The sequence below is a fragment of the Polypterus senegalus genome, chromosome 9 (genome assembly GCF_016835505.1).
Source record: "Polypterus senegalus isolate Bchr_013 chromosome 9, ASM1683550v1, whole genome shotgun sequence".
In the NCBI taxonomy this organism is placed as follows: Eukaryota; Metazoa; Chordata; class Cladistia; order Polypteriformes; family Polypteridae; genus Polypterus; species Polypterus senegalus.
This window is the reverse complement of record NC_053162.1, coordinates 179,345,183-179,372,964: the sequence shown is the minus strand read 5'-3', so window position 1 is coordinate 179,372,964 and position 27,782 is coordinate 179,345,183. Positions and strand designations below refer to the sequence as shown.

The 27,782-nt window shown below is 43.0% G+C and overlaps 2 protein-coding genes across 6 annotated transcripts in view; one reads left to right on the top strand and one right to left on the bottom strand.

Moving 5' to 3' along the window:
- Positions 1–17,416, bottom strand: part of LOC120536074 (rab-like protein 6) — a 126,241-nt gene extending 108,825 nt beyond the window's left edge. For 2 of the 3 annotated variants that reach the window (XM_039764425.1, XM_039764427.1), the window contains exons 1-3: positions 16,886–16,976; positions 11,421–11,926; positions 1,832–1,966 (exon numbers count right to left, since the gene is read on the bottom strand). In XM_039764425.1, the coding sequence (XP_039620359.1) occupies positions 1,832–1,966; positions 11,421–11,550 (265 nt within the window). In that variant the 5' untranslated portion in view covers positions 11,551–11,926; positions 16,886–16,976. Of the gene's footprint in view, positions 1–1,831; positions 1,967–11,420; positions 11,927–16,885; positions 16,977–17,307 lie in introns of those variants that run through there. The other variant, XM_039764426.1, reaches the window with a different exon arrangement.
- asb6 (ankyrin repeat and SOCS box containing 6) overlaps positions 16,999–27,782 on the top strand; it is a 50,132-nt gene continuing 39,348 nt past the window's right edge. Inside the window, exon 1 of one of the 3 annotated variants that reach the window (XM_039764432.1) lies at positions 16,999–17,076. The gene's annotated coding sequence lies outside the window, so the exon portion shown is untranslated. Of the gene's footprint in view, positions 17,077–27,519; positions 27,621–27,652; positions 27,730–27,782 lie in introns of those variants that run through there. The other 2 variants (XM_039764429.1, XM_039764433.1) reach the window with 2 other exon arrangements.

Below are 27,782 nucleotides of genomic sequence, written 5' to 3'. Positions count from 1 at the left end.
TTCCCAAACTCAGTCCTGGGGACCCACTGCAGCTGCAGGTTTTTGTTCCAACCAGATTCATTAATAAGTGCAATTACAATTTATACTGCTGTACACTGGGCAATAATAATTTACTCTGGTTACTTGATCACTTAAAACTGCACAGGTGCATCTCAATAAATTAGAATAGCACTGAAACAATTATTTATTTCAGTAATTCAATTCAAAAAGTGAAACTCCTACATTATACAGATTCATTACACACAGAATGATAGATTTCAAGCATTTATTTATTTTCATTTTGTTGATTATGGTTCACAGGTAATGAAAACCCAAAATTCAGTATCCCAGAAATTTAGAATATTGTGAACAAGTTCCATATTGTAGTCTCCTAGTGTGACACTCCACTCAGCGAATTAACCTAAAAAACCTGCAAAGGGGTCCTGTGCCTTGAAATGGTCTCTCAGTCTGGTTCAGCAGGCCACACAATCATTGACAGTTGTCCAGAAGACCGTCACTGAAACCCTCCACAAGGAGGGGAAGCCACAAAAGGTCACTGCTAAAGACGCTGGCTGTTCACAGAGCGCTGTATCCAAGCAGATTAATGGAAAGTTGAGTGGAAGGAAAAAATGTGACTGAGAAAAAGGGGCACAAGCGACAGGGATCAGCGCAGCCTTGAGAGGATTGTGAAGAATTTGGGGGGGATTCCAAAGTAGCGGACTGAGGCCGGAGTCAGTGCTTCAAGAGCCACCACGCACAGACGTATCGGGGACGTAGGCTACAACTGTCACAGCATTCCTTGTATCAGGCCACTCCTGAACCAGAGACCACGTCAGAAGTGACTTACCTGGGCTGAGGAGAAAATGGACTGGACTGTCGCTCGGTGGTCCAAAGTCCTCTTTTCAGATGAAAGTCATTTTTGCATTTCATTTGGAAATTGAGGTCCCCCGAGTCTAGAGGAAGAGCGGAGAGGCACAGAACCCAAGTTGCTTGAGGTCCAGTGTGAAGTTTCCACAGTCAGTGATGATTTGGGGAGCCACATCATCTGCTGGTGTTGGTCCACTGTGTTTTATCAAGTCCAAAGTCAGCACAGCCAGATGTCTACCAGGACATTGTACAGCACTTCGTGCTTCCCTCTGCTGACGAGCTTTATGGAGATGCCGATTTCATTTCCTAGCAGGACGGCACCTGCCCACATGGCCAAAAGTACCGATACCTGGTTTAGTGACCATGGTATCACTGTGCTTTCATTGGCCAGAAAACTCACCTGACCTAAACCCCATAGAGAATCTGTGAGGAAGATGAGACACCAGAGCCAACAATGCAGACGAGATGCAGGCTGCAATCAAAGCACCCTGGGCTTCGCCTCCATGCCATGTAGCCATTCATGCAATAGGAGCCCTGACCGAGTATTGAGGGCCTACATGGACAGATTTTTCAGTAGGCCAACATTTCTGTATTAAATTTTTTTTTATTGTTCTTGTGTAATATTCTAATTTTCTGAGATACTGTATTCTGAGTTTTCATTACCTGTAGGCCACAATCAGCAAAATGAAAATAAACACTTGAAATATATAACTCTGTGTGCAATGAATCAATATAATATATGAGGTTCACTCTTTGAATTGAATTACTGAACTAAATTAACTTTTCAATGGTATTCTAATTCATTGAGATGCACCTGTATATGACATATTTTGAATGCATATTCTATGTTCTCTTTATCTAACATATGAATTCTGTTTTTCAGTTGGTACTTCAATTCTTTAAATGCACCTTTCGGGTTGTCTTAAAAGTAATTTCATTGTGTTACACAATGACAATAAAGTGTTTGAACTTGAACTTCACTTACTTTTGTAGTTCCAGTGAATGCTCGTCACTTGAATCTCCTGTGTTGGGATGTACTCCTCCAAAAACTTCTTCCCCTGCAGCCGATGCCAAAGTGTGCTTTTGCCTGTGTTTCTGTCGCCCCGAATAACAATTTTCACTGTGGAGGAAAAATAAAAAAACTAAGTAAAAGTGATGGAGGGTAAAAGCAAGGAAGAACTGTCAGTCACAAACAAACACTCTGAGCTCAACCTTATGACTTGTGTTTTTAAGGTTGGTAACCCCATTGCCAGCAACAGCGCACTGGCACACTGACGGTTTCTGAATCTTATTCAAGCCCTGCATGTATCACAAAAAAAAAAAAGAGTGGAACGATTTATAGTGTCATTACATCTCCATGATCTCTGTCTCTTCCTCACTCATTTCTGCAGTTACACACAACATCAACACCACACTCCACACAGTTAGCTTCCCTACTGTGTTTAAACACAGAGGCCCTCGCGGCTCCTCTTCTCAAGAAGCCCATACTTCAACCATCTCAAGCAGGCAATTGTAGACCAGTCTACAGTAATCCCTCGCTATGTATCGCGCTTCAACTTTCGCAGATTTTATATGTAAGCATATCTAAATATATAATGCGGATTTTCCGCTGCTTCGCGTGTTTCTGCTGCGGCCTTTTTACTTCTGGTACATGCTTTCTCAGTTGCTTTGCCCAGTTGATTTTGTAGCGGGGCTACATAGTAGTAATAGTGTTGTCTGTGTTTGTACACATGCGTCTTGTTTCCATCGTCCCGTTTACTGTTTGTGTGTGTCAGTGATGATGGAAGGAGACCGCAGCCCCAAACCTTGAAAACGCTGGTTTTACATTCGTCACAGGACTATAAAAACAAATCAAGAGGGAACGAAGAGAGGAAGGAGAAAGGAGGAGAGAGAGGAGGAGACTTTCATCATACGACCGCGAACCACCTGTACCTGCTGTATTCCACATCGCGCATTTCCATCCAGTTTGTTTTTCATTCCGCCGAACTTACTCCAACACCCTCATCACGAGAGACCCCGGGGTCGGATCGTCATTCACCACCACCGAGGATACACAGTGAGGCTGTTCCATTTTGTTCCGGGAATTACAAACAACTCCATATATTGGTTAACCAGTCATTTGCATTCAGGACCATTGTTACTCGGACTCAAGTTCACGTGTCTCTTTCATTTTTTTTAGTATTTGTGTTGTTTGTTATATGTTACAAGGGCAAGGGAGAGGTTGTTATATTCATCTAGGGATTTGTCACGGTGTTGCTTTGGTGGAGGGATATTTATAATTTGTTTAGCTATTCTGTTTCATTTAATACAATTTATGAGTTTAAGTTTACATATCTGCTTTTCTTTTGTGCTTATTTACACCGTCAATTTTGGGGAAAAGTTTAATTTGTTAAAGGTACAGCTTGATTAGATTCAACCTCAGCAATTAATCCAGGTCACAGGTCTTGGAGGCGTAGATGCCGGCCGGGTAAGGGTTTGGCCATTACAATTTCATACAGGGGACGCTATTGGTGGGTGGCTGAGAAGCTACCCAATCAGAGCACGCAGTTAAGTTCCTGTGTGCTGATTGGCTCAGCGACAGAGCGCCGAATTCGATTCCGCTGCGTTAACCAGGAAGTCTCGTCTCACTCATTCAGCATCTACGTGTTTCGCTGTGTAAAGAGTTAACTTTGTGCATAGTCACGCCCTTCGTTATGGCTCCAAAACGATCTGCTCCTGCTACTGCTTCAGTGGCCGTGCCCAAGCGCCAACGGAAGATGCTAACAATTGCTGAAAAGGTAAAAGTTTGGATATGTTGAAGGAAGGGAACAGCTACACTGCTGTAGGATGCCATTATGGCTTCAATGAGTTCACAATTCTTTTTATTTAAAAAGGAGGAAAAGAATATAAGATCTACAGCCGCAGTGTCCTTTAACCTGGGCGCAAAACGAGTTGTAAGTGGACATAATAAGGTGGTAGTCCGGATGGAATCTGCTTTAGGGATTTGGATTGAAGACTGCCGGAAGAAGAACAACGATGTTGCTACACAGTCGCCTGAAAAGGCTCCTTTAGAAGAGCTGTAACACTCTCCTTTGTTGTGCAGTAAAATTAAGCTCATCGTTATTGGACAAGTCGTTGCGTCATTGTTGGTGAGTAACCATAATTAATTTTCTATGTACAGTACTTAGTACATGTACGTACGTTTAGTGTCACTGTACACATATTTTACTGTATTGCACTGTACGTATTTATTGCTGGTGGCCTGTCTATCGTAATGGCTGTAACATCTATATATATAATTCACTAAGGCAAGACACCCATGGAAAGCACGGCGGAAGGGGCGTGGATTCACTAAGCCGCCAACAAGTAAGACACCTATGCCGCACACAGGGAGGAGCCACGCCCACCAACTCCAAGACCATTGGATACGACGACAACTCGCAGAGCCACGCCCACCAACTCACAGAAAGAACGGCGTCATTTATATTCGTCTGTCGTAGAGGCCACATGCACCTCCGAGCCACCTTGACTATTCATAGAGGCATGTTTCTCGCGGAGGTGAGTCGCCATATGCAGCGTGTAAAACGGTTTGCGAGGGGTATCCCATGGGATCCTTAAAATAATCCTTTACAACCGAGGTTAAAACACAATGAAGTAAGCAGTCTTTAAAAACCAAGTTTTCGGTTACGACGCACGACCGCATGCACCATAGCAAACTGTTTTACACGCTACATACAGCAATTCGCGGTACTACCGTGGTCGGGTGTCTTGGTGGATTATATATAGAAAAGCAGCCAAAACCGGACAGAGCAATGAAAAGTCTACGTGAGTCACAGGTGCATGTGGACTGTGCAAAGACGACAACGACTTCGAGCGCCGAGTTGGAGGGGGGCACATGAGCAGGCAGGGCGCGATGGCGGTCCGCCAGTTTTCAGTCATGGACGATTGTGTGTTGGTTCGTTCCGTGCATTGTTACAATGTTGCTTTTCTTGCTGATTTATTACATTTCCGATTTTTCAAATGTTAATGTTCTCCCTGTGCTTAAAAATCATTAAAAAACCGGCCTGATTATGCGGCATATGGCACGGCGCGGGTTGGCTAGTATGTGATATCCGAGACACTCGAGATCTTTAAAATAATATTTAGGTTTTACTGTACATAAACAGAGTGTTTACATACAAAATTTCAACAATTTTTACCTAATATCTAAGGGAATACAAAGGGTTTATGCGGTATAACTGTGCGGGAAATATTTATAAGAGTGTGAGAGAGTTTATAAGGGCTTAAAATATATAAAAATAACCATATAAACATATGGTTTCTACTTCCTGGATTTTCACCTTTCGTGAGGGGTTCTGGAATGTAAAACCCCCCCGATCGAGGAGGGATCACTGTACTCTCCATTCTATCCAAAATGCTACAATGCTCCCTCTCCAACCATGTCCGTAAATTCCATCTACAGGACAGACTGCTTGATTTTAATCAGTCAGGGCTCAAGACGGGCCACTGCAACAAGATGGCTCTGCTTTCTGTTGCGGACGCATTACACGACTGGCTACAGCTACCAACATGTCATCTTTGCTCATCCTACTAAATCTCTCCTCTGTCTTCGACACAGCCAATCCTCAGATCCTCCTTGCAACCCTCAGCTGGCTTGAATCCTACCACTTTGGCAGATCCTACTGGTGAAGAAAGATGTCAGGGGTGCACCAGGCAAGCATGGGGGTAACCCAAGGATTGGTGCTAGGGCCTCTCCTCTTCTCTCTATAAACCTCCTCACTAGGCCCGATCATCAAGTCCCATAGTTTCTCTTATCAATGCTATGCCAATTATACACGGCGGTACCCATCATTCCCTTCAGATGACCGTACGGTATCATATTGATTCACTGCTGGTCTCACTGATACTGCAGCTTGGATGAAGATGCACCATCTACAGCTCAAACCTGGCTTGTACCAACCATCTTGTTATCCCAGCTCATCTGTCTATTTGGCACCTCATCTCTGCACAGCCCTGCTCACTAAAACTACCCATTCTTTGGGTGATGATCGATGACCAGCACTCTTTCACTGACCAGGCTTCAAGAGTCTTGTTATTCTTGCAGATTCACTCTGCACAACCTCTGCAATATCAGACCAGGCTATGCAGCACAACTCCTGCTCCAGGCTTTGGTCTTGTCATGTCTGGACTACAGCAATTTTCTGCTGGCAAGAGTACCTGCATGTTTCACCAAGCCACTGCAGAGGATTGAAAGTGCAGCAGTACGTCTGCTGTTCAACTAGCTGAGGTGGGCACACATCACCCCTCTATTCAGATCACTACATTGGCTCTCTGTAGCGGCACATATTAAGATTCAGATCCCTGATGCTCACCCAGAAGTATAGTCCACGGGTCAGCACCTATATACTTGTGAGGCCCTGTGATCCTTCTTACCCACTCAGCTCTGTTGATAAACAGTCCCTGGTGATGCCACCTCAGTGTGGTATCAAATTTCAATCCAGATTTTTACTTTCTCATATACAAAGTATAGATAAAGTATAGGAATTGTGAAAAAATTCAGCCTCGAGATTTGAATGAAACTTGACTTTTTAGACCTTCCCTTGTCTGAAACTACTATTTTTGAAATCATGTCTGTCAGTCTGTCCGTCTGTGTGAAAATACGATAACTCGAAAACGCTCTGTCCTCGGTCGATGAGATGTTGTACCCCTGCTTCACATTAAAAATGAGGAATCCTATGAACTTCTCGGCCACTTCCAGTACTTTAACTGAATACTTTCACGAATTTTCAAGAAGGCATGGTTATGATTACAGATCGATGATTCAAATTTTGTATAGATTTTTATAATGATAAAAAGCAAACAGATATGAAATTTATGAAATATATTTTTTGTATCATCCTCTTTAATAAAACCCCTGTGCGCGTCCAGGTGTCCGTGTCTTCTGGTGAAGTGCGCATGTGTGGGGCCACACGGCACGTGTTCAGTCTCTTCCTGTGCATTCCTCTGTGTGTGCAGAGAGAGAGAGAGAGAGAGAGAGACACACACACGCAGGTGCGTGCGCACAAGAGACAGACAGATACGCGCGCGCAAGAGACAGACAGACAGACACGCACGCACGCACGCACGCGACACACCGACACACACACACACACACAGGCAGGCCTGCATTGGGGGACAGACACGCACGCACGCAGGCCCGCGACAGAGACAGAAACGCACGCACGCACTGGACTTCTTTGGTACTGTGTCTCTCCGGAAAATCCTTGGGTACCGTTACTTTGACTTTGTGTTGCTCATGGAGTCCCGAATGAGGTACATGACCTGCATTGTGAGAGAGAGCGTCAATTACGGCACTACGGCCATGTAGCACATTTCCCAGAGGGTGATCCAGCTCATAAGATCCTTATTGTTGGGGACCCAAGTGACTGGACCAGGCCAAGGGGTCGCCCACGTAGCACCTGGCTGCGGCAGATAGAGGGTCCTTTCCAGAGGGTAGGACTGGACTGCGTGTCTGTCAACCAGAATCCCGAGTTGTTTTACCGTGTAGTAGTTGTGGCAATGCAACGTACCAGTGCAGGCTCCCCAACTTGACTTGACTTGACTAAAAGATTAAAAACACAGATTTTTAGGTTATAAACTTGAAAATGACTGGCATCCCTTCCAGATCCAGTTCCTGCCTTCTTTCCCAATGCCAACATACTAGGCTCAGTCTCGGGACATTTTGATTTGGATTAAGCAGGCAGAAGTATGTTGTGTATTTGGAAAAGACTGCAGTGCTGTTCAGATTTTGATTGTGCCTTCTGCACGAAGTTGTCAAGTGAACCCAAACTCTATTCGGAAAATGACCGACACCCCATTCAGCGTTTGTTCCCATCTTCCACCTGATGTTGCTTAGGGCTCATTTATACTTCACGCTCAGAACGCGTACGCGCCCGCATCATGGCTGTCACGCGTTCCCAGCGTTCAATTCACGCGTCCTCTGAGCAGGTCCTCAGAAATTAACGCGACGCGCGCGAAGTTGCAGTACCAGCAAAAGTCGGGGCGCAGTGTGCTAAAAGTCGGAACGTGACGTCAGAGTCTCTGTTTACTATCTACATGTGACAGAAAGCCTCTATGGAGATCCTTCGGGGATCGATGTGCGGGCTTTGCTGTTTGATGAATGGCTCAAATATAGCGCTATACATTATGTAGCCAATGTGAAGTTGCAAAAAAAAAAAAAAAATTAGACGGCACAAAAGATGGTATGCGAGACTTTTAAAATGTATCGTGTCATTTATATATGTCTTTTTTATGTTTTAATTTTTGCAACATAATGTATAGCGTTATATTTGAGCCACTGAGAAAAAAATAAAGGACACGGTGAAAACGTGTATTTTGTGATTAAAGTGGAAATTTCGGCTTTAATCTCGAAATGTCCACTTTAACCTCGTAGTTTATTATTAAAGCAGACCATCGTAAACGTCATCCCAGTTTTTAATCGCTACGAGCTTCTTGGACCTGACAGCAGGTAAAGTAAAACAATAAAAAATAGATGGCACAAAAGATGGTATGTGTGACTTTTAAAATGTATCGTGTCATTACGATCGGGAATATGCGACGCTTGAATATAAAAGCACCACGAATGCATCTGTATGTCGGCATTTTGCTTCAGCAGCGGAAAGCAGCAATAGATCGCCAAACAGAACAAATTAAATGTATGATATTCCAACTCTCTGCACATTTAGAATCTTTAGATTTATACTTGATATCACTTTCATGATGAAATTCATTAAAATGTGTATGTTACATTTTACATATAATTTCGTTTAAATAATGAATACTGTTAATAAATACACATATGGGGGAATAATTACTCACATGGGGGTGACACGGTGGCGGAGCGATAGCACTGCTGTCTCGCAGGGAGTTACGTCGCTGGTATATCCTGCTTGTATTCCACACTGTGCTCCGGTTTCCTTCCAAAGATAAGCAGATTTGGGGATTTGGTGCCCCTAAAATGACGCTAGTGTACGTGAGTGCTTGTATTCACCTTGCGATGAGCTGATGCCTCGTCAAGGGATTGTTTCTCACTCGTACCCCATGCTTCCAGGAATGGACATATACATCCCTGGATTGATGGATTTAATCAATAAACATCCTTTTCAGAGATTTTGCAGTAAGGTGGTATTGGAATTTAATAGGTGTTTTAGGCAATTCACAACACAGAGAAGCCGAACATGTTCTCACCGCGATAATATCTCGCACTGCCACCTGGTGGATTCCTCCAGATTTACGTAAAGTACGCGCGCAAGTATAAACACTACAACGCTTGCGTAGCAGGAGCGTCCGCTGCAGCATGCGTCGCGTGAAGTATAACTCCGGCCTTAGACAGCATCCTTCAAGCCCCCTGATTTGGATTAGGCGGGTCTATGAATGTTATAAAACTAAAGTAACATCAAGCCATGAAGCCCCACAATTAAAAAAAAAAAGTGAACTTTTAAACCACTTCACAACTCAGCCTTGCATTTCAACTCCTCAAGATCGCATATATACAGTAAATGGGGGGGTCTGTTGGCGGTCTCGGCCTTGCCGAGGTTGGGCTCTACTTTGCACTTAAAATAAACAAATCATTTGACCCCAGACAGATGCAAAAGTGAAAGCTGGACAAGCAGCAGGTCTTTTCACATTCGACTGTCTTAACGCAAACCGACATTCATCAGTTACGGGGGGATTGGGTCAAATTACAACACAAATAAATCAAGAGAAGGCGTTATTATCACCGTGATTTCACACTTCAGGGCACACCATTTTGTCGGAAGGCATTTCTCATTAAGGTCAATGGTGCAGCTATTTAAAAAAAGCACCATGCGGCATCTGGGCAAACAGGGAAGGAAGTAAAATTAGTGACCCTCATGAGCAGGGCTAAGGGAATACAAAACACTGGATGAATGGCAAAACACTGCTGATGAGAAGATAACCCCATAAGCCACGGGATGCATCTCATCAGGGGTCAACAGAGTTTTTGGGGGCGTGTGCAGGTTATCACTTCCTGGTGTCTGTAAACTCCTCAGCCAATCAGGTAGGAAAATTCTGGAGTGCAACAGTAAGTGATTTACCAATGTTGTTATCTGTCCTCGTGTGTATATAAACACAGATTTATATAGAACTCCAGTTTCTGTATTGTATCTCCCCTGAAGAAGGGGCCTCAGTTGCCTCAAAAGCTGGCATATTGTAATCTTTTTAGTTAGCCAATCAAATGTGTCATTTTTGCTTGACCTCACACTACATTCATAATGGCTAACACGGTACAACACCCTAGTACTGGAGTGCAACAGTAAAACCAGCCTAATGCAGTGGTCTCCTAAGCCACGAGACCCCAATATCTTATAGCCATGGGATGGATGGAGTGATCTGGAGTTGCAGTCGACCACAAACCCTAGGAGGTGCTGCAGTTGACATCACTTTGCTGCGAATCCACACTCTGTCAACTTAATGAGGGACCAAAAGGCGATCCACACAGGTGGCGCAGTGCTAGTGCTGCCGCCTCGTAGTAAGAAGATCTTGGCTTCGTGTCTCAGGTTCTCCCTGCGTGGAGAGTTCATTATATAAATAAAATCCAAGGTATGTCTGTCTGTCTGCTTTTCACGAGGGAACTACTTCACAGATTTAGATCGGGTTTTTTTTCTATAATTTGCTTAAACATTCCGGCTGATTTAGCGACTTCTCTCATCGCGCTAAGTATTAGCGTTCGTTTGCAGGTACCGATTTATTTGTGCAAATCCAAGAGAGAGGCTTCACGATGGAAGGCACTATATAAAACTAATATCATAATTAATAAATGAACCCTGCTTTTCTTATCTTCTCATAGCTTTAACACATTTTACAAATGGCTTTACGATAAAAGGCACTATGTAAAATGAATATTATAATGAAGTTAAAGATGTTTTCACTTCATTTCCTGGCTCTTTTAGCACACTCCGCAACTGGTTTATGGCGAAAGGTGCTACATGTAATATTAATGTATTTATTATGATGATAATCATAAATAAATTAATACTACTTTCATTTCTTTTCCTAGTTCTGTTACACATTTTCCAACTAAGGCATGATTATAAGTTATTAATTTAAACCCACTTTACGATTGGCTTCACAGTGAAAGGCACTATATATTCCTGCCTTGCCTTGAGTCACTGAACACACTTTGCGACTGGCTACACGGTGAAAGGCACCACATAAAATGAGTATTTTCTTGCCGAGCAAACGAATGATTACTTGATTGCTCAGCAAATCACACAGCATGGAGAAGCGCTATATAAAATGAAGCCTGGTTAATTTCTTGCTTTGTAATCCCTGTGAAAGGCGCTATATAACACATATGACAGCTGATGAAATGGCCAAGTTCTCTTGGTTTCGTTCTGAAGCACTCGATTGCAGCTCTCATTCTAATATGCAGCCCCGCTACACTTTTTACAAATGTCACAACGTCCCAAGAACAGTTTACGTGACTTTTTTATGCCGCCCACATATGACGCACGTCACACGTGTCCCCTCTCACGCACATGCACAAGTCGTTCCATCCACAGACACGGCGGAGGTGGCCATCGGCCTCAACTCACTGTTATACTGGACACCCTTGGCAAAACGCCTCTGTAGACTCTGGTTCATGGACTGCAGCCCGGCTGGGATGTTCTTATCCCTCAACTGTCCGGGCTCAGAGCCCACGAGCTTCTTCAGGGCAGAGAACATCTTGAGAACGTTAAGCCAGGTCAGTTAAGAGTCAAATGATGGCCGTCACTCAGCAGGCTTGTCAGAGCAGCTCTCTCGATCTCAGCACCCGAGGTCAGTTTGAAATATTCAACCAAATCAGAGCTCGCGTCTGGATCATCACGGGTTAGCCGACGAGATAGAGGGAGGCGAGTCGAGCTCCATCTGACGTCTCCATAGCCCAGACTACTCCATTTCAGTTAAACAATTGGATCCTGTGGCATATCGGGGTGGGGTTCTTACAGGCGTCAGAATGCAGGATTTTCCTTGGAAATCAGATCAGAGTCCGGTTAGGGAGACCAAGTTAGAGGAACAGGCCTGTTCTCAGTCCATACGCTGCATCCTCCATGCATGTCATCTGTGAAAACAAAGAAGACTAAGACTATGAGTAAAGTTAGGAGTTTGGCAGGAGAACATGCAACCGGATTCTAAGAGGCGGAGGATCAAAACTGCTAGTCACAATTTAATAAAAGACAAATGTTGGGCCAGCACAGTGATTAGAGATGCTGTCTCACAGGTCCGTAGCCCTGGGTTCAAATCCTACACTTATGTGAAGTCCGCATGTTCTCCCCATGTCGATGGCGGTTGCAGTCTCTCATCATAATTTGCTTGCAGGTACCTATTTATTTGCCCGAATCTGAGAGAGAGGCACCAGCCCTCCTTACTCACGTGCCAGCCTCCATTAAAGTCACTCTACCTCTCGCCATGCGTTGGAGCGCACCTTGCTTCAACTTAGCTAGCAAGACCCGTTTGTTCAGCAGACATTATCATCTAGAGGTTAAGGAGTAACGTTGGAGTTTTTGACAGAGAGAGAGATTAGAGCTACGTGTATTTAAGAGGGTAGCTGCTTGGACACTTAGGTGGAGTCCGCATGTTCTCCCAATGTCGATGGCGGTTGCTCAGTTGGACCTAGATTATACTTACCCTGAAGTACGTTTAAAGTAGTTTGGTTGTAGCTAATTTGAGTGTTTTGCGGAGTGTTCTCGTGTTTTTAGTTTTGTTCTTCTTAAAGCCCTAAGATGTCGCCCAAACACCCTGCACATTCTAAGGCTTCTGGCAATGAACCTAAGCACCAGAAGAAGTTTAAGACACTCCAGGAGAAGGTTTAACTACTGGATTTGCTCCGGGAACTAAAAAGTTATGCCACAACTTCTTATAACAATGTTCCTCAAACCTATCAAGAAAAGTCAGCACAAAACCCCACTAGAAGACCACCCGTCAAAAGATACGACTCCTCTTGAAGCGCCTGAAGAAGAGGCGTCACCCGAGGAACTTTTAATACTCTGCTTTGCTGTGTAGTCATTATCTTCATTACATACCTTCATCGTACTGCACAGCTAATTCATCGTCATCTTCAATCAATATCATTCATTATTGGCGAGTACCCGTACATTTTACTGTATTTTAATTAAATTATTATGTATTTACCCTACTTATACCACAGAAAACGCACTTGCTTGAATTAAAGTACATATAGCAGTAACATCAGTGTTTTACATTCTAGCACTGCGGGAGTCATAGCAGTACTGTACTGTACTGTACAGTATATACGGGTTTACCTTTACATTCTATTTTTTAGGGTAATGTATTAAGCTGGTTTGAAATGCAATTAAAGTGTTTTGGGGGCATATTTAGGATTTAACACTAGAATTACCAAAGCCTATGAAAAAACTTGCAAATCCATCCCACCTTAAAACCCTTTGCACCTCTCCGTCAGCGTCTTTTGTCTTGTAAATTTGTCGATAAGCAGCAAGCAGTATACTATCGCATCATGCAACCCGACGCCGCACAAGGTTTTCTCAGCTTAAGTCTGTTTACCTGCGTGTCAGTTGCTTAGAGTCGTATAGACTAGAGTAAATACTATATCGTTATTTGGAACACTTGCACTTCATGTGTGTTCCATGTCTACAACAATCTATGTAAACACATAGCTAAAACAGAAACGTTTGTCATGTTTTAGTAATAATTGACAAAGTGTAGACATGAAGTGTATAATGTGTGAAGCCTGAAGTCCAAATATCAAATAAACACTTTCACAAAAAGGTACAAATATAATAGAACAACTGCACTTTTATTCAAAAACAAAACTGCCGAAAAAGAACCTGCATTAGAGTGCGACATCGACACGTCTTTAACGCGACTGCTTTGGTAGCGTAATGGTAAGAGCTGTTTACTGGTAATCAAAAGATCACGAGTTTGATCCCGTACAACTCCGTTTTGAGAAGTGAACTGTTCTTATTGTTACTATTATACAATAAAAACATACATTTGATGTGAGTCTGTAACAGCCGGTGTAAATTTACGTTACTTGTAAAGGTTAGCGTTGTTTTTTTAATTTAGTTTTATTCTCCCAGTTACGTTCACACATCCCCGCAAATCTGACACTGCTGTTTCCACATAAAGACGCGCTACAGCAGAGGTGAACTTAGATGATGACGAAGGTTCTACATCAGAGAAAGAATGCACGTCGCACTTTTGCCGTTGCTGTACTTTGTATACAAGAGCCAGATCGAATGTTACTTACCTTGATTTATTTACTTACTTCCTAAAGTGTAAAGTCACAAGTAGACTACAGAGCTTCCTGTGTTTGATCGTCACGGGCATGCTCAAAAAGTACACGCTGACACTTCAGTTCGTAAGCATTGGTACAGGAATGCAGTCAGACTTCTTTTTTGGGCACATACACCGTCCAGATCTAACTACTAGCGTGGAGAGTTGCTCGCGTACTGAAGAGTCTATAGCTGTAGGTGGAAGCTGCCGTCACTGTACTTTTTATATTAGAGTCAGATCTGATGTTATTTACCTTGATTACTTACTTAACTTCCTACAGTGTAAAGTCACAAGTAGACTGCAGAGCTTCCCGTGTACATACACAAAGTACAGCAACGGCAAAAGAGTGACGTGCTTTCTTTCTCCAATGTAGAACCCCGTCATCATCTAGAGTTCACCTCTGCTGTAGCGCATCTTTATGTGAAAACTGCAGTGTTAGATTCGGGTGTTGGGTAGGGTGGTTGGGGAGGGAGTGTGAACGTAACTGGGAAAATAAAATTGAATAAATAAAACAAAGCTAACCTTTACAAGTACCATAAATTTACACCGGCTCTTACAAACTCAAATCAAATTAATGCTTTTATCGTATAATAGTAACAATAGGAGCAGCTCAATTCTCAAAACGGAGTCGCGCGGGATCGAACTCGTGACCTTTTGATTAACAGCCACCAAAGCAGTCGCATTAAAGACGTGTCGATGTCGCACCCTAACACAGGTTATTTTTCTGCAGTTATTCTTGAATAAAAGCGCACTTGTTTTGTTATACAGTACTTTTAGCTTTTGTGAAAGTGTTTATTTGATATTTGGACTTCAGGCTTCACACATTACCCGCTTCATGTCTACAGGGTGCTCCAGATCTAATTATGCAGATCCAGATGGTCTGGATGATTTTGATTTATGTGGGGAGGATTCCAGTTTGGCACAAAGACGATTCTTCATTTTGTCAGTTTGCACACTTCTCGATGGTCCGGAATTTTTTGGGCGATTTTCTGTGTAATAAACTTAATAAGTTATAGCGTAATGAAAATTGCATAATTAGATCTGGACCACCCTATACATTTTGTCAATTATTACTAAAACATGAAATCCGTTCCTGATTTAACGATGTGTTTACATAGATTGTTGTAGACACGCAGCACACATGAAATGCAAATAACGATATAGTATTTATTCTAGTCTATACAACTCTACGCAACTGACACGCAGGTAAAAAGACTTGAACAGAGAAAACTTTGTGCGGCAGTGGGGGGATGTGATAGCAAACTGCTTTTTGACACATTTAAAAGACAAAAGACGCTGACTGAGAGGTGCGAAGGGATTTAAGGTGGGACAAGTGTTTTCGCAGGCTTTGGTAATTCTACTGTTAAACTATTAAAAAAATACGCATTCATAGCCAGTTTTTTTGACCACATCCAAAATTTCCGGTTTTTCACAATTTGCTGGTGCTCTAGGAACGTAACCCTCACGAATTTCGGGGGTCGTATGTAGTGGTATCTCAATATCATAAATTATGTGAATTTCCCCTTGGGATTAATAAAGTATCTATCTATCATAGCAAATCCTGACATCAGTATGCCACCTACTGCTGGGTGATCACATCACAAGGCCCACACATCCAATCACGACACCATTCACCATTTTCGGATCAATGATTAAAGGAGGAAAACCAGCATGATAACAGGAAAAAAAGCAAAACAAAACACTAGGAGAACATGCAAACTCCACATTAACTCCGTCTGACCTAGATTACTGGATCTGTAGAGCAGTTGAGCAATCCACTGCTCCACCAAGCTGCCTGTTCTTAAACTGTGAAACATCACTCACATATCAGATGGAAATGCCAAAGATGAAATAAACAATGTACCACTTCAAAAATGCGCCATAGGAGGGTTATGAATGTTAATAATCCATCCATTATCCAACCCGCTATATCCTAACTACAGGATCACGGGGGTCTGCTGGAGCCAATCCCAGCCAACACAGGGCGCAAGACAGGAAACAAACCCTGGGCAGGGCGCGCGCACACACTAGGGACAATTTAGAATGATAAAACTAATTATAATAAACTTGGTTCACTAGCACTTCGATGTACTGCTCCCAAAAGTTTACGTCAAACCCGTATTACTATTAATTACTCAATAAATATATATTTTTAAGACAAAATTGTAACTTATGGTTCAGTGGAAAAGTGCCACTAAACGAATTATGACAAATGTATACTTTAAACTAGCAATGGAATTTTAAATAAATAAAAAAATACAACGGCATACAGAATGATTAACTAACTACGATGAAAGTATATGGAATAATGATCTAAAATAGTATGGAAAAAACGCCAATTGTGTCGAACTATTAACATAACAAAATAATACAAATGAACAACTACAGACAGCAGCATTTGCAAACACCGATTTCAAAATCGTTTGTACTGCTAGCGAGTTACCGACAGGCTTCACGAGATGAAATTTATTACAAGTAAAACAGTAAGTTGCGTGTTGTGTGTATTGGTAGGCTCGCTAATTAACTTGCCCGTTTCGTCGACTTGAACATTTTATCGTTTCAAGCCCACATCGAACTGATTTGTGTGGCAGCGGGCGCGTCGCAATGTCACACGACGCAGTAACTGGATAACGAGTAACCGGAGAACGGGCGCCGCGATCTGGGACTCTTAAGCACGGGTCTGGGCCGCCGCAACGGCTCTGAATTATAGATGTCACTTCAGCGCAAATCCCCGTACACCTCAAAAAAATATTTTGCGGATTCTCACCTTCGGGGTGACGAAGGGGCTTCTATCCCGTGCAACTCCGGTGTTCCCTTCGGCTTTACGACGTGGCTCTCACTCCCACGGAAGCCTCATCCTTGAACCACCGAACGCATACGAAGACACGCTGCCTCTGTCCGAGGAGGGAGAACGAGAGAGCGAGAACACTGCGGTGGATCCTCCACGGATTCCTTCAGGTAATGGACCCTTGTTTTAAATATGAAAGCTCACCCCTCGCCGCCAGTTTCAAGCTCGTGCTTTCCCTCCCTCCTCCTCTTTCTCACGCACACTCTTTCCCGTCATCCCTCATCTCTCACTCTTCCTCCCCGCTCTCTGCTTCACGACTTTCTGCTTGTATTAATTGCAATTACAAGCAATCCACCTCGCCCCATCTTGTTACTAAAAGTGCAACCCCGTCACCCACGTACCTTTCTTCCTTCCTTCCTTGCTCTCTCTGCGCGAAAAAAAAAGATCGAGAGAAACAAAACCACGAAATCAAGACGACCAAACCTCGGCCTCGCTGTAGCAGAGCACAGACTGCGCAACGCCATCTAGTGGTCATTCCCATTATTATGCCCGAGGTTTCCTCTTTTCATAAACCATAGGCACGCGTGAAGCGACTCTCGGGTTTGCCAACTGCAGAAAAGATAAGAAGATCACGCTCGCTCATTTACATTCAAAATCCGCTTTTGTCATTTAATTTGGCAGAAGATCGTCTGGATTGGGGATCGGACACCCTCTTGGTTGGTAAAATCCCCATATCTCGTAATCACCGCATCCCTATCAAATGAGAAATGATAGTATATTAACTATCATGAATCCTGAATTGTCGTTATATATGTGCCTTGTCAGTCTCCTCATTAGGAAATTATCTATCTATCTATCTATCTATCTATCTATCTATCTATCTATCTATCTATCTATCTATCTATCTATTATATAGCACCTTTCATATCTATCTATCTATCTATCTATCTATCTATCTATCTATCTATCTATCTATTATATAGTGCCTTTCATATATATATCTATCTAACAAGAGAATATGAGAGTGGCAAGGCATCTCTACTGACATGTACGTGCTGTGCCTGGGGGACAATTCCCCTGCCCCGAGTCTGGCTGTCCCAAATTGACTGCTCTCTCACCATTGAACAAATGAGGCTCAGTGATAGAGATGGACAGATGGATGGACAACCATGATTACAAAAGTCACTATACATATATACAAATACAAGTTTACACTATCTGTCTCTCTATCTGTATGTATATGTATATACTGTATATCCACCAATCCATCCATCTTCTAAACCCACTTGTCCAAATATATACAGGGGTGGGCAAAACTAGATTTACAGTTGTTTGTATGAAAATAGATATGCAGGTTATGATTACTACAATAGCTTTATTAACTTTATTAACTCAATAGAACAGGACAAATAAATAATACAATAATTAAATAATAATACAAGAATAAACCCTGCTTTGTGTACTCACTAATGTAAACCTACATTTTCCCACTCATCTATATTTGTTATGGCTGGGGTGGCATCCCATCTGGGATGGCAGGCTTGTCTTTGCATGGATGGGAGGCCATAAAGAAGGATGATTGGAAGGGATGGATGTGCTTCCTGAGACAGGGGTTCAACATTCTTCCCCATAGCCAGGAGGCTTATATGGAAGGACAAAATAATAGACGGATTGCATGACGCCCCCTTATCAGGCCAGGTAGAATCCTGGATGGTAAAAGGGAGATAGCCTTCCAAGGACAGATGTTCCTCCTAAATGATACTATTTATTTTTCTAGTATCAGAATGTAGTTTAAGTTAATTTGTTTTGGTTTCAATAGATGTATTTTTCATATTTTTGATTCTTGTTTTCTTTTTTTCACATCTTCGCGCCCCCCTTTTTCTTATTTCGTGCCCCCCTAGGGGGGCCCACCCCACATTTTGAGAACCACTGGAGTATACGATTTGGAGTTGGGGTGTCTTTGAATTTTTACCTCTGTAGGTTGATAATTTTCATTCCAGCAAATGATGTGGCATCCTTTCATTCATAACACATTTATCAGTAGAGATATCCAGCAGGATATGTTTTCCCATTTAGATTGGATGTGTTTTCAAAGTGTTCCTTTAATTTTTTTTCAGCAGTTTATATTTATATATAAAAATTAAAGGAACACTTTGAAAACACATCAGATCTCAATGGGAAAAAGAAATCCTCCTGGATATCTATACTGATATAGACTGGGTAATGTGTTAGGAACGAAAGGATGCCACATCGTTTGATGGAAATGAAAATGATCAACCTACAGAGCCCTGAATTCAAAGACGCCCCAAAAATCAGAGTGAAAAAATGATGTGGCAGGCTAGTCCATTTTGCCAAAATTTAATTGCAGCAACTCAAAATTGTACGCAGCACTTTGTATGGCCCCTGTGTTCTTGTACACATGCCTGACAACATCGGTGCATGCTTCTAATGAGATGACAGATGGTGTTGTGGGGGATCTCCTCCCAGATGTGGACCAGGGCATCACTGAGCTCCTGGACAGTCTGAGGTGCAACCTGGTGGCATTGGATGGAACAAAACATAATGTCCCAGAGGTGTTCTATTGGATTTAGGTCAGGAAAGTGTGGTGGCCAGTCAATGGTATCAATTCCTTCATCCTCCAGGAACTGCCTGCATACTCTCACCACATGAGGCCAGGAATTGTTGTGCACTAGGAGCCACTGTACCAGCGTAGGGTCTGACAATGGGTTCAAGGATTTCATCCTGATACCTAATGGCAGCCAAGGTGCCTTTGTCAAGCCTGTAGTGGTCTGTGTGACCCTCCATGGATATGCCTCCCCAGACAATCATTAACCCACCACCAAACTGCTCATGCTGAATGATGTTACAGGCAGCATAATGTTCTCCATGGCTTCTCCAGACCCTTTCACTTCTGTCACGTGCTCAGGGTGAACCTGCTCTCATCTGTAAAAGCACAGGGCACCAGTGGTGCATCTGCCAATTCTGGTATTCTATGGCGAATGCCAATCGAGCTGCATGCTGCTGGGCAGTGAGCTCAGGGCCCATTAGAGGACATGGGGCCCTTGGGTCACCCTCATGAAGTCTTTTTGGTTGTTTGGTCAGAGACATTCACACCAGTGGCCTGCTGGAGGTCATTTTGTAGGGCTCTGGCAGTGCTCATCCTGTTCCTCCTTGCCCAAAGGAGCAGATACTGGTCCTGCTGATGGGTTATGGACCTTCTATGGCCCTCTCCAGCTCTCCTAGAGTAATTGCTTGTCTCCTAGAATCTCCCCCATGCCCTTGAGACTGTGCAGGGAGACACAGCAAACCTTCTGGCAATGACACGTATTGATGTGCCATCCTGGAGAAGTTGGACTACCTGTGCAACCTCTGTAGGGTCCAGGTATCGCCTCATGCTACCAGTAGTGACACTGACTGTAGCCAAATGAAAAACTAGTGAAGAAACAGTCAGAAAAGATGAGGAGGGAAAAATGTCAGTGGCCTCCACCTGTTAAACCATTCCTGTTTTGGGGTCCATCTCATTGTTGCCCCTCTAGTGCATCTGTTGTTAATTTCATTAACACCACAGCAGCTGAAACTGATTAACAACCCCCTCTGCTACTTAACTGACCAGATTAATATCCCATAAGTTTCATTGACTTTATGCTATACTCTGATTAAAAAGTGTCCCTTTAATTCTTTTGAGCAGTATATTTGCATATTATATTTATATATACGTCCCATGCTCGCTTCACTTGCCAACCCCTCGGCTTGCGCTACACACCAACAACTTTGTGTTTCTGCCGCTCGCTTATGTGGATTTAACTTTCACCAAACAACAAATCTGTTAATTCTCACAGATAGGCCTCTTTATTGGGAAGAAACGGTACTTTTTTTTTCCCTGATGGCAACACGAATTAGACGACGTGCAAGTCTCCGACTTAAAGTTTAAGTCCGAACAATATATTCGATCTCTTTTCGCTGTTCCGTTATTTAATCGAGTAATAATTTCTGTTTGTTTTAGCTAATGTGATCTTTACTATCATTTTTTTTGAGACTTTCAAATTTTAGTTCTTTCATTGTCTCTAACCTGCTCTGCATGTGTATCGCGCCAATGTTTTTGAATTCTTTACAACATTCTACTTTGTCATCTACTCTTTGTCTTTTATTTCCAGCTCTGGGCGTGGTTAAATCTCTTGGCACAAAGTCTCATCTCACGAGACGTGAAAGTATCTCTCTAAAAAAGTCATGTCTCGTCCCAGGATTTTTTTATTATAATAGAGAGATATATATGAGGGGGTGCCCAAAAATAACTGGAATTGAAAAAAAAAATTGTTTTACTTATATATTGTATTGTAATAGGGGAACTCCGGTATTAATTATATATTGTATTGCACTATGGGAACTCTGGAACTACTTATATATTGTATTGTATTAGGGGAACTCTGGTACTGCTTATATATTGTATTAGGGGAACTCTGGTACTGCTTATATATTGTATTATGGGAACTCTGGTAGTGCTTATATATTGTATTGTATACTATGGGAACTCTGGAACTACTTATATATTGTATTGCATTAGGGGATCTCCGGTACTACTTATATATTGTATTGCATTAGGGGAACTCAGGTACTGCTTATATATTGTATTGCATTAGGGGGACTCTGGTATTAATTATATATTGTATTGCATTAGGGGAACTCTAATTATTCTCTTAGGCTGTGGGATTAAACCGGATGTTTAGTTTGGGACCGAAAATGTAAAGGCTCGTTCCTGAAGAATCAGGCGGCAGGTGGCACCGTATGGTGTCGTACAGTTCGACTTGCTAAGTAAATGCAGTTTTTGCTTCACACCTGCCTCAGCATCGTTTTTTTGGGATTAACTAAAGAGACAGCAGGCTTAGGGTAGTTAATTGATAACCCAAGTTAGAGTTAAACCTGGGTTCAAACACAGTAGGGTGACAACACTGCCGATACATGCTGTATTTCAGAATAAGGATCCAAAAATGGAAAACCAGGATCATTAAAAATATTTGGTTGAAGTGTGTCAAGGGTCCTGGGCGGTGCAAGATTTTTATTAAAACAGTGTAGCTCAGACTTCGTGTAGGTTTAGGTTGAGGTTTAGGTAGACTTTATTATCCCAGAAGGAAATTTGTTTACAGCAGTCACGTACAAAAACAGAAGCCATTATTACAAAGACCCAATAGGTAAGCAGAGACACAACATTTGACAACCAATATTATTGCATAAACACACTCTCAGGACCAATACAAGGAAGAATAATTGCTTTCAACAATATATAAAATAATAATGCAGAATTTAACATTTAGCATCATCCCTACAAGTAACAGAATTTAAAATGCTTATAGCTCTAATTCTTAAATCTGTTGCTCTTTACCTTTAGAAACCTAAATCTGCAGCCTGATGGCAAACAGCTGGAATTTAGAGACAAGAGGATGGCTACTGTCTGGCAAAATTGAGTTGGCTTTCTTTCTGACCTGTTTGCAATACATTTCAGTGATAGACGTCTGCTGTGAACCAATAATTCTACTGCAGATTGTTATAATGTTACTAAGATGATTTATATTCTTGTTGCTGAGGTTTCCAAACCATGTGACAATGGATTCAATAAACGACATATAAAAAAGGATCATTGTGGTTTTGTCCACTTTAAAACAGTTGAATTTTGTAAGCAATAAAAGTTGTGACTGCCCTTTTTTTTTTTTTACAGATTTGCTAGAAGTTTAGTTTGTTGTTTATGACGGTTCCCAGATATTTATATTGCTGTACCATCTCCACTGTGTCCTCCTCCTCCTCTCCTCCCAGCAGCTCTGTCACACTCCCTCCCAACTCCAGCTCGCTAGCTGGGTCTCCACTAGTCCTTTATATAGTCCCTGACCCGGAAGTGGTTCTCCTCTTCTGTTGACGTGACTTGTCAGCACTTCCGGGTCAGATGGAGAATTATATTTTTGTTCAGCCCGGAAGTACTTCTGTCCTTCTGTCCCCATGACTTGGGAGTATTTCCGGGCTATATTGGAAACCAAAATCACCTTGTCTCCCTGCAGCATCCCCTGGTGGCACCTATGGTACCCAGCAGGACTATGAAGCCGAACTCCATCTTCCATAACGCCCTGCCTGAATCTGGGGCACCGTTAAGCTGCAGGGAAGTTGTCATCTAGTGTCCTGGGGGTTTCGTCTGGGTTGAGCTGCCGGCCATCTCTCACAAACCATACCTTTTGTTTTGGAAATATTAGAGTTGTAAATCAGAGCAATCGCACCATTGTACAAATTCATTGACAATAGGTCCACGGCTGTCTTCCTTATCTTATAGAAGATTCACCATGACAGAGTCATCTGCAAATTTCTCTATCCGTGTGTGAACTCTTGCAGTCATTCGCATACAGGATTAACAAAACAGGAGATTGGCGGTACCCTTGCCGAGTACCCACAGATGTACTTAGGCTACCAGAGAAACAGCCATTGATGCTCACTCTTTGTGTTCTGTTTGTTCAAAAGTCCACAGTCCACCCCAGCAAATTAGTGGGTGTTGGTACGTGCCAACAATAAGTCGTGTTGCCCCTGGAATGTTTAATGGGGAAATTGGCTGATTTCTCATCCATGTGTGAGCGCAGTCAGCACAGCCATTCCTCAGTGACGGTCTGTGGGTTGTTATGGAAAGCACCTCCATACAAAAGGGGTCTGAGATCTGAGAGGTAAAAAACAAAAAAAGAATGGAGGGGAAAGAAGAGAGTGGCAGAATTGGGTAATCAGAAAGGAGACGAAGCAGTCAGGATGTCCCACGGTGAAGAGGAAGCATGGAGCTCCAGGGGTGGGACATTACTATTCAGCACAGAACCCTGAATAACCGGAGATCTCCAACTGTTTCTCATGCAGATGATGAGTGATGGTGACAATGACAAAAACAACAATTCATTTCTTGTATTGCCCATAATCACACAAGGAATGCTGCAATGGACTTAAACAGGTCATGTTTTTTGACAACCCCCAGCGCTCATCACTCCCTAAGATGAATAGAAAAAACTCCCAAAAAAAAAGACCCTTGCTGGGAAAATAAAATGGAAGAAATCTTGGGAAAGGCAATTCAGAGAGAGCGAGAGAGACCCCCCTATCGGGTAGGTTGGGTGTGGGTGAGAGGGCACCACATTCACTGGCATCTTGGCTCTTCTGAGAAGACCCAAGGGGGTGAGCAGAGTGTGAAGGCCCAGGTAGATGAGAAGGGAGATAAGGAATTAAGCCGACTTTGACATATTTCTAACTTATTTATAGGTATCTGTTTATTGATTTTTAACCTCCACATGCACTGTTTCTATGGAGTATGTATTCAAGAATTTTCGCCCTGCACTTTTGCTTTCAGAAATTTGTATTGTTGTCCGCATATTGATTTGGCAAAATTTTACACTGGATGCTCTTTCTGACGTAACCCTCCCCATTTATCCGGGCTTGGGACCGGCACGAAGAAACACACTGGTTTGTGCATCCCCTGTGGCTAGGTTGAAGAAGGAGAAGAAGAGGAGGGAGACGTGTCCGGAGGCAGGAGGAGAGGAGGAAGGTAACGAGAGTGGAACTGAGGGTAGGAACTTTGAATGCTGGCAGTATGACTGGTAAGGGGAGAGAGTTATTAGACATGATGGAGAGAAGGAAGGTTAATAGATTGTGCGTGAAGAGACTAAATGGAAGGGGAGTAAGGCCAGGTGGATCAGAGGTGGATTCAAATTGTTCTATCACGGTGTGGATGGGAGGAGAAATGGAGTAGGAGTTACTCTGAAGGGACAGCATGTCAAGAGTGTTTTGGAAGTGAAAAGAGTGTCAGACAGAGTGATGATGATTATGAAGATGGGAATTGGAGGTGTAATGATGAATGTTGTTAGTGCATATGCCCCGCAAGTTGGGTATGCAATGGGTGAGAAAGAAGATTTTTGGAGTGAGTTGAATGAGGTGATGAACAGTGTACCCAAGTGACAGAAAGTGGTGATTGTAGCGGATTTCAATTGACATGTTGGTGAAGGGAACAGAGGAGACGAGGAGGTGATTGGTAGGTATGGTGTCAAGGAGAAGAATGAAGAAGGTCAAAGGATAGTGGATTTTGCCAAAAGGATGGATATGGCTGTGGTGAATACGTATTTTAAGAAGAGGGAGGAACATAGGGTTATGTACAAGAGTGGAGGAAGATGTACACATGTAGATGACATCCAATGCAGAAGAGTCAATCTGAAGGAGATTGAAGACTGCAAAGTGGTGGCAGGGGAAAGTGTAGTTAAGCAGCATAGGATGGTGGTCTGTACGATGACGTTGGAGATCAAGAAGAAGAGGAGGAGAGTGAGGGCAGAGCCAAGGATCAATGTTGGAGGTTGAAAAAGGAGGACTGCAAGGTTGAGTTTAGGGAGGAGGTGAGTTAGACACTTGGTGGCAGTGAAGAGTTACCAGACAGCTGGAAAACTACAGCAGATGTAGTAAGGGTGACAGCAAGAAGGGTGCTTGGTGTGACATCTGGACAGAGGAAGGAGGAAAAGGAAACCTGGTGGTGGAATGGGGAAGTACAGGAGAGTATACAGAGGAAGAGGATAGCAATGAAGATGTGGGATAGTCCGAGAGATGCAGAAAGTAAACAAGAGCACAAGGAGATAAGGCACAAAGTGAAGAGAGAGGTGGCGAAGGCTAAAGAAAAGGCGTATGATGAGTTGTATGAGAGGTTGGACACTAAAGAGGAAGAAAAGGACTGGTGGGCTACAGAGAGAGGTCGAGCTGGGAAATATGTGCAGCAGGTTAGGGTGAAAAAGGATACAAATGGAAACGTACTCACAAGTGAGGAGAGTGTGTAGAGCAGATGGAAAAAGTACTTTGAGAGGCTGATGAATGAAGAGAACGAGAGAGAGAAGAGGTTGGATGACGTGGAGATAGTGAATCAGGAAGTGCAACAGATTAGCAATGAAGAAGTGAGGACAGCGATGAAGAGGATGAAGAATGGAAAAGCCGTTGGTTCAGATGGCATACCTGTGGAAGCATGGAGGTGTTTAGGAGAGATGGCAGTGGAGTTTTTAATCAGATTGTTTAATAGAATCTTGGAAAGTGAGAGGATGCCTGAGGAGTGGAGAAGAAGTGTACTGGTGCCGATATTTAAGAATAAGGGGGATGTGCAGGAGTGCAGTAACTACAGGGGGATAAAATTGATGAGCCACATCATGAAGTTATGGGAAAGAGCAGTGGAAGCTCTGTTAAGAAGTGAGGTGATGATGAGCAAGCAGCAGGATGGTTTCATGCCAAGAAAGAGCACCACAGATGTGATATTTGCTCTGAGGGTGTTGATGGAGAAGTAGAGAGAAGGCCAGAAGGAGTTGCATTGTGTCTTTGTGGGCCTGGAGAAAGCAACTGACAGGGTGAGGAGAGAGGAGTTGTGGTATTGTATGAGGAAGTCGGGAGTGGCAGAGAAGTACGTAAGAGTGGTACAGGATATGAACGAGGGCAGTGTGACCATGGCGAGGTCTGTGGTAGGAGTGATGGATGCATTCAAGGTGGCGGTGGGATTACATCAGGGATCGGCTCTGAGTCCTTTCTTATTTGCAGTGGTGATGGACAGGTTGACAGATGAGATTAGACAGGAGTCCTCATGGACTATGATGTTTGCTAATGACATTGTGATCTGCAGTGAGAGAAAGGAGCAGGTTGAGGAGACCCTAAAAAGGTGACGATATGCTTTGGAGAGGAGAGGAATGAAGGTCAGTAGGACCACCAAGACAGAATACATGTGTGTGAATGAGAGAGGAGGTCAGTGGAATGGTGAAGATGCAAGGAGTAGAGTTGACAAAGGTGGATGAGTTTAAATACTTGGGATCAACAGTACAGAGTAATGGGGACTGAGGAAGAGAGGTGAAGAAGAGAGTGCAGGCAGGGTGGAGAAGAGCGTCAGTAGTGATTTGTGACAGAAGGGTATCAGCAAGAGTGAAAGGGATGGTCTACAGGATGGCAGTGAGACCGGCTGTGTTATATGGGTTGGAGACGGTGGCACTGACCAGAAAGCAGGAGACAAAGCTGGAGGTAGCAAAGTTAAAGATGCTAAGATTTGCATTGGGGGTGACGAGGATGGACAGGATTAGAAATGAGAACATTAGAGGGTAAGCTCAAGTTGGACAGTAATGAATAATAATAAGTGAATGGGCAGAGGATGCCACACCACATATAGTGCAACAATGTCTGACCCTAAACATTGGAATCATTGGTTTTTAATCTTTCCCAGGGTGTAAATGCATGATTTCAGTCGCTATGAATAATAGATACACGTGGAAGGTGCTATAAAAGGAAGAAAGGTGAGCCACATTCACTCTGTATTAGCTTTAATGATTGATACATATTTTAAATCTTTTCAATCTGTGCCTATATGACAGGCTCGATTCCATGCTAACTCAACTACTGGATTATCTGTGTTAAGTAAATGGATGCTAAACCATCTTTAAAAAAAACAAACAATAAATGAACAGTCTGCAGGGAGGCGTTTGTATATTTTTGTGTCATGACGAGATCGAAAACGTGGAACTCGTACTACAGCATTTTAACGTGTTTTTCTCTCCATTGGCGGACTCCGCTAGGGGGCAGCAACTTCGTTCTGGGGCGTAACCAGACCGTTGTTCTGGGTCCCGCCACCTCGTCGGCTTCCGTTGTTCGTCGGCGTTGTTACCCTGACATCTTGCGGACTTATTGTGGCTGTGTCAGTTTCGGAGAGGTAAATAAAGCGAGGGCGGTGGGAGGTATTTTGCGTTGTCCATGTTGTTAACAAAATGCAATGTAATGGCATAAAAGTGACAAGTGAGGCTTGTCGCGCGAGGCACGTGGTGCGTTCTATTGGATTTTTATTTATTTATTTATAAAAGTTAGGCGCACGCGC